Here is a 7,071-nt window from a genome sequence, read left to right on the forward strand (position 1 = left end):
TGTCAGAGCCCATAGATCCTGGACTTGCCCAAGCTAGAAGGGCCTTTAGAGTGCCAGGGCCAGAAGGGTCCTTAGAATCCAGAATCTGGAATGCTATACCCGGGAGAGGCTTTAGAACCTAGAACCTGGGGTGTCAGTGCCCATAGAACCTAGACTTGCCCATGCTAGAAGGGCCTTTAGAGTGCCAGGGCCAGAAGGGTCCTTAGAACCCAGAATGTGGAATGCTATACCTGGGAGGGACTTTAGAACCTAGAACCTGGAATGTCAGAGCCCATAGAACCTGGACTTGCCCAAGCTAGAAGGTCCTTTAGAGTGCCAGGGCCAAGAGTGTCCTTAGAAACCCAGAATCTGGAATGCTGTGGCTGGGAAAGACCTTAGAACCTAGAATGTCAGAACTTGGAGGGCCCTCAAAGGGAATTTAGACCAGTCTCTCACTTTACAGATGAGGAAATGGAGGCTCAGAAGGGAAATGACTTGCCCAAGGTCACCCAGGTAGTGAGGGGATCAGGATTGGATTCGCTAAAGCTGGGGCCGTGCCCCCCCCCCCCCCCCCCCGTTGTCAGATGGATTTGAGGAGGAGGGGGAGGAGAATCTGGGGCCTGTCAGTCAAGGGCAGAGCGCAGAGCGGGGGATGAGGAAGCAGGAGGCTGGTCTCTGGGGGAGGGATGCTTCTGATGACACAGTTTAGATGGTGGGGGAGGGACATAAGTGGGCCCGGGCCATAGAGCCCCACCTGGCCTAGATCCGAGGGGGCAGGGGACCCGCCTGGGCCCGGGGCTGTGGCAGCTGCAGTCAGGACCTACCCAGGCCCCGAGCCTCAGTCTAATGCTTCTCTGGCTGCATCTTCTCTGTCTCCCTCCCTTGGACTCAGTCTCTTCTTGTCTCTTAGAGGAAAGCTATTGGCTGCTTGCCCCAAAGACGCTTGGCACAGTGAAGTGGGAGGGGAGGGGGCCGTGTTCCCATCGCCCTCTGGCCTGAGCTGTGGCTGAAGCAGTCCAGGGGATGGAGGCTAGAGGATGGGGGAGGGCCGGAGCCTGGGGGGGAAGGGGGAGGGTCCCCTGGATCCCAGCTCCCACGCATCCCTTGTCCAGAGGGATGAGAGAGAGTTACCAGTAGAGCCCAGGCCCAGTTAAAGGGTCATGGTGGCTCCGTGAGGGTCACCCAGGAAACTTTCCCGTGGCTTCAGGAGACTTCTTTTGGATCACGTCTCAGAGGGGTAGGTCCCAGGGCCAAGCCCAGTCTCAGCTCCTGCAGGACCACGTGCATTTAGACCATTGGAACTGGAAAACACTTGAGAAATCATGGAGTCCCCTGCCCCCAGCTTTTTACAGATGTGGGAACTGAGACCTGGAAGGCGCTAAGTGCCTTGACCAAGGGGACACAGCTTTTAAAAAAATTATTTTTTGTGACTGTTTTTTTTTCTCAATTCCATGTTAAAAAAAGCTTTTGACATTTGTTTTTAAAAAGTCTGAGTTTCAAATTCTCTCCTCCTTGAGAAGGCAAGCAGTTTTATGTAGGTTCTCCGTGTGTAGTCACGTAAAATGCATTTCGACATTCTGGGCTGCCTCTCTCTTGATTTTAGGGAGACAGCTCTAGGCAGCTTTCTCCTGGCTGGGGGCTCGAGCTGGGCGCCCCTCTGGTTAGTCAGGCCTCTGGCTTGTCCTGGCCTGGCCGGAGAGGCCTCCAGGCGTGGCTGAGCCCCGTGTCCACTGGCCCCAGCCGGGAGGCCTGACTGGGCCACGGCAGGAAGGAGGAAGCAAGGTGGCACACTCTTAGGCAGACACCTGGCACATGCTTCTACAGCTCCTGGGTACTTGAGGGCCAGGTCCAGGCTGGATGACTTCTCTCTCTGGGCCTCCTTGGGTACTCAGGGAGGGTCTGTCTGGCTCTCCTTCCCTGGAAGGCTTGTTGTGAGGGCCGTGGGGTTGGGATCGAAAGTGGAGCTGCCTTTATGGTGTGGCATGGGGCCAAGATGAGCCAGGGTGGTCCCCTGGGACTGGCTGCAGGCCTGAGCTGAAGGTCAGCCCCCCCCCCCCCCCCAGGGCCAAGGGAGAGGGTTCAGGATCCTGGGCGATGCTAGGCTGGAGGACAAAGGTCAGGCAGAAGACCCTGGAGGTTGGACCCTGCTTGATAAGAGGTAACCTGAGATGAGGGAGCTCACAGTTTACCTGGAGCTCAGCTGGGCTCCCCCACTCCTGCCCAAGCCTCCACCTTCCTCCTACAGTCTCTTAGCATTGAGGAAGAAAGCCCGAGGCCTCCGCTGAGTGACAGGGAGACCTGGATTTGAATCTTGTCTCAAGCCTTGTGTGACTCTGGTCATGATACTTCACTTTGCTCAGCCTCCCTCAGTTTCTTCATTCATAAAATGGGTATGATCGTATATCCACGAAACCCCTACCTCCCCAGGTTGTCGTGAGGACCAAATGAAATCCTACTTGTAAAGTGCTTTGCAGACCCGCAGGTGGCTGGCTGAGGGCTTATGTGGTCCTGCCCTGTGACCGAAGGAGCTGAGCCGCTTCTCCGGGTGCCCAGGTGCCCGAGAGGCCGAGCCCTGGCTGAGGGTCATGTAGCCGGGAAGTGCGGGAGGGAGGATTTGAACCCGGGCCTTCCTGACTCTGAGGTTGCCCTCCGTCCCCTCTGCCAGGCTGACTCTCAGGTTTTTTGCGATGGTTATCATTCCTGCTACTGCCGGCCGAATAATCTTGGGCCAATGGAAAGAGCTATATGTCTCTAGGGGCAGAGGACGCAGGTTCAAAACCTACCCCTGGCACTGACTGTGTGACCTGGGGTGAGTCACTTGGACGTAGCTCTCTGGACCTCAGTTTCTTCCTCTGTAAAATGAGACAGTTGGACCGTGGTCCCCTGACGTCCTTGCTGCCGTTCAGTCGTTTTTCAGCTGTATTTGATTCTTGGTGACCCTGTGTGGGGTTTTCTTGGCCATTTCCTTCTCCAGCTCATTCAACAGATGAGGAAACTGAGGCAAAGAGGGTGAAGCGACTTGCCCAGGGTCACACAGCTAGCGTCTGAGGGCAGATTTGAACTCAGGTCTTTCTGACTCCGGGCCTTGAGTTCCTAACCAGGTCTAAAACAGTGCCTCAGTTTCCTATCCTGTCAAATTGGAAGAATTGTGCTCCTGCTTCTTACCATGGAGGGGCTTGGCAGATTCTGAGGTTTTAGAAATAGATGTGGTTATTGCCAGGGGCCTTCCCAGGCCTGGGGTGCCATTCACCCCCTCCTCTCCCTGTGGGATCATGGAACTCACAGGAAGAAAACTGCCAGGGACCTCTTGATGGTAGGGACCCCCTGGGCTTCAGCCTGCTGCGCACTTTGCCTCCTTCCCCGAACCTGGCCGGTGGGTAGTCTAGGGGGTGATATTTCTCTCTTAAAGATAAGGAAGCCAAGGCTGAGGAGTTCCCATTGAATCAGGCTGGTAGGAACCTAGCTGACCCGCAAAGGACCTCTGGGGCCATATCATCTACTCCCTTATTTACAAAGGAAATGACTTGCCCAAGGTCACACAGACCTTCAGGAAGCCTCGGGGGCGTTGAGCCTGGGTCCTCAGAGGCTGACACGCTGGAAGGGGCCGTACAAGGCATGCTCTCAGACCTCTTCCTTTCACAGAAATGACAGAGCCAGGATCCGATTAAGTCACTTAATCGTAATGAATGGTTTCTTGGATAGCTCACTCTGGTGTATGGTTTCGTTTAAAATTTTTGAGGCAATGTTTATTAATGATATTGGCTTGTAGTTTACTTTCTGCATTTTAACTTTCCCCAGTTCAGTTATCTCCGGGAGATAGATCCAAGGCTTCGTGAGGCTCCACTGCCCCTCCATCCCTGGGGATGCTGTCTCCTCGGGCTCAGCCTCTCCTCCCTCTAACTGCCATGGTCACCTTTGAGCACCTGGGTCCCTGGGCTGAAGTCCTCTGAGAAGGAAGATAAGCCAGGTGCAGCGGGAGGGCCGGCTGATAAAGGAGTTCAGGGTTCGCCCACGTCGGGGAGAGAGAAAGACGACAGAAGCCAGGCCCTTTCCTGACCCTGGAGCTCTGACACCTCCTGACCTCAGGGGTGACCTGGTGCCAGCTTACGGCCGTGCCCCAGGCAGGATTGTTACAGCACCACGGGCTTGAGGCTGCAGGGTACCTGAGAGACGATCACGACCCCAGACCGACCCTCCCCCCATCTCATCTTTTTATTATCACTGCTGCCTGTGAGACCTTGGACAAGTCACTCCCCTGATTTTACAGCAGAGGAAACCGAGGCCTGCTTCCCCAACCTTGCTCTCTTTGCCCAACCCCAAGCCTCCTTCTAAGGATGGAACCTTAGAATCCCCTAAACCCGGGCCCCCGTGAGTGCAGGATGGCCGGGGCTGATGGCTAAGGTGGGAAGGATCCCTCAGTTCAGCGCCCTCGCCCTGACCCAGTCTTTTCTTGTTGCAGCTCGAAGCTTCGACCTGCAGAAGTCCGAGGCCATGCTGAGGAAGGTGAGGCTTCTTCAGCTCCTCGGCCAGCCCCCCACCTTCACCCTTGCTCCTCTCCTCTTGAGTCTCTTCACTCCATCCCAAACGGGGGGTTCTGCTGAAATCGCTCTGTTAAAGATGGTGTCCTTGACCGGATGAAACAAGAGCCAATGTGTGCTCATTGAGCTGAGTGGGAATCAAGCCTCCCAGGGGCTGTGATTGTGCTGGAGGGGGTCCTCACGCCCTCCACCAGCCCAGGCCCGGATGGCTCTGTTCCTTAGCAGATGCTCTTCCGGGGCTGCCATGGCCCCCCAAATTCATCCGCCTGTGGGCCTCCTGGCAATGAGGCTCCCTTGGCTAGGCTGGGCCTCAGACCACTCATGGAGCCCATCCCCTGGCCTCTCCTTGACTCCTTCCTAGCTTGGTGGTCATAATAAAAATAGAAACATCTCCTAGCACTTAGGCGACTCTGTGAGATAAGGAATGTTAGGTTATTATCCCCATTTTACAAATAGGAAACTGAGGCTTAAGTGGCTAAGTGACTTCCCCATGGCTATTAAGTGTTGGCGAGTGGGTGGGATTTGAACTTGGGACTTCTTAATTAAGGGCTCTTGTCCAAAGTGACATGCTCCCTCTTGGGACTGGAAATTGCCCAAGCTTGTGCCCCCTTGAGAGTCAAGGGTCATCTCCAACCCACAATGAGGCAGTGGTGGAAGACGTTGGTGGAGGACGTACATTAAAGGGAACCATTGTGGAATTATGATTATTATGGTGGTTGTGTATTATTTGTGTGAGTATACCCTCCACTATTGCAGATGGCAGCCCACTCAGACATTCTCCTCCCTGGTGACTCTTGTCCACTTTCTTAGGAAGTCCTCATGAGCAGTTTGGGGGCCTAACTCCAACTCTCTTGACCTTGCTGAATACTGAGGAAGGAGGAGCTAGTTAGAGACATTGTAAGGATATCAGTGGAGCAGGAGGGCTGGCCGTGGGTTAACCCTCCATCTCATTGCCTGGCTCTTCATTCAGACTTTTTCTATTGTCATTGATAACAAGACCCCAAGACACTGAGCATTTTCAGGGTCACTAGAAATTCTGCTGTTGTGGGAGAAGGAAGGAGTCTGTGAGGAGGCCTGTATCTGGCCTGGTAAGATTAACAATAAACGCCCCATTTTTGAGCGTTTTCTGTTGTACAAAGTTCTGTCCTGTGAGAAAAGCGTCCTGGTGAGGGGAACCTGAGTTAGTCACACAGCCAGGATAAGGTGGAATGAGGATCTGAATCTGGCCCTTGTGACTCCTGGTTGAGTTGACTGGAAGCTTGTCCTTGTGGGAATGGACACTTTCAGAACATGCTGCCTGTATGTGTGTGTGTTTTCACAGCACGTGGAGTTCCGGAAACAGAATGATCTTGAAAATATTTTGAGTTGGCAGCCCCCAGAGGTGAGGACAGAGCACCGACTACCGCCAGCCCCGCATGCCCACCCGGTTCCAGTTCTGCCAGCCCCCAAAGGGGCTGAGGTACTAGACTCCTCTGTGAAACAGCAAAGTCTCTGGGCACTGGGTGGACTCATATTCCCCGAGGGCTCCTCCGTCCTGGGCCCTCCCCGCCTTCCTCTGGCAGGGCATTGAGAGGATGGGCCGGGGGCCTGCTGCCCGTGTCTCCACCCAGGTGGTCCAGCAGTACCTGTCTGGGGGGATGTGCGGCTTTGACCTCAATGGCTGTCCCGTCTGGTACGACGTCATCGGGCCGCTGGACGTCAAGGGGCTGCTGCTGTCTGCCTCCAAGCAGGATCTGCTCAGGACCAAGATGAGAGACTGTGAGATGATCCGGCTGGTGTGTGCCCAGCAATCAGAAAAGGTGGGTGGAGGTGGACGGGACCCAGGGGATCACTCTCCCTACATCCCCCGAGACGTGGTCTGCTCAGAGGAGAAGCCTGGCGTCGGCCCCTCGGGAGCCATTTATCGATGAGAGGCCACAGGAGGTGGTGGGGTGGTGGGAAAGGCCAGGCAGTCACAAGCATTTATTAAGCGCTTCCTGTGTACCAGGATAAAAAGAAAGGCAAAAACACAGCCCCTGCCCTCAAAGAGCTTACAGTCTAACAGCTGAGAAAGGTTGTATGTCGCTAAGTACAAACAAGACAGGGAAATAGAGAGAAGGCAATTCTGAAGGTGAAGACGCAGCTGGGGGGGGCCTGGAAAGGCCTGCAGAAGGTGAGCTTAGAGCTGGAGGAAGCCTGGGAAACCCAGGCAGTGAGGTGAAGGGCTAGAGCCTTCTGGCATGGGGCACCACCAGTACAAAGGCTTGGAGTGGGGAGATGGAAAGTCATGATGGAGAAATGGCGAAAGGCCAATTCATTGGATCTGGAGTTCATGGAGGGAGGGAACATGTGAGAAGACGAAGGGGTCACCTTGGGAAGGGCTTTAAAGGTCAGGCAGAGGATTTTCTATGTAATCTCTGGGTTGGGAGGTCTGGATTCTGCTCCTGATGTAACTGGTCACAAAGCCTTGGCAAATTGCCTCGTCCTTTTCTGGGAAATGAGGGAATTGACTAAATGATTTCTGAGGTCCCTCCCAGGCCTGACATCCCCTGTTCTAAGGCCCCTCCCAGGCCTG

General features: G+C 54.8%; 1 protein-coding gene across 5 annotated transcripts in view; it reads left to right on the forward strand.

Moving 5' to 3' along the window:
• SEC14L2 (SEC14 like lipid binding 2) overlaps window positions 1–7,071 on the forward strand; it is a 26,245-nt gene that overhangs the window by 4,773 nt on the left and 14,401 nt on the right. For 3 of the 5 annotated variants that reach the window (XM_027864763.1, XM_027864793.1, XM_027864771.1), the window contains exons 3-5: window positions 4,439–4,482; window positions 5,839–5,898; window positions 6,128–6,316. In XM_027864763.1, the coding sequence (XP_027720564.1) occupies window positions 4,439–4,482; window positions 5,839–5,898; window positions 6,128–6,316 (293 nt within the window). Of the gene's footprint in view, window positions 1–3,777; window positions 3,947–4,025; window positions 4,348–4,438; window positions 4,483–5,838; window positions 5,899–6,127; window positions 6,317–7,071 lie in introns of those variants that run through there. The other 2 variants (XM_027864779.1, XM_027864786.1) reach the window with 2 other exon arrangements.

The sequence above is a fragment of the Vombatus ursinus genome, unplaced genomic scaffold, assembly GCF_900497805.2.
Source record: "Vombatus ursinus unplaced genomic scaffold, bare-nosed wombat genome assembly UNPS02001287.1, whole genome shotgun sequence".
In the NCBI taxonomy this organism is placed as follows: domain Eukaryota; kingdom Metazoa; phylum Chordata; class Mammalia; order Diprotodontia; family Vombatidae; genus Vombatus; species Vombatus ursinus.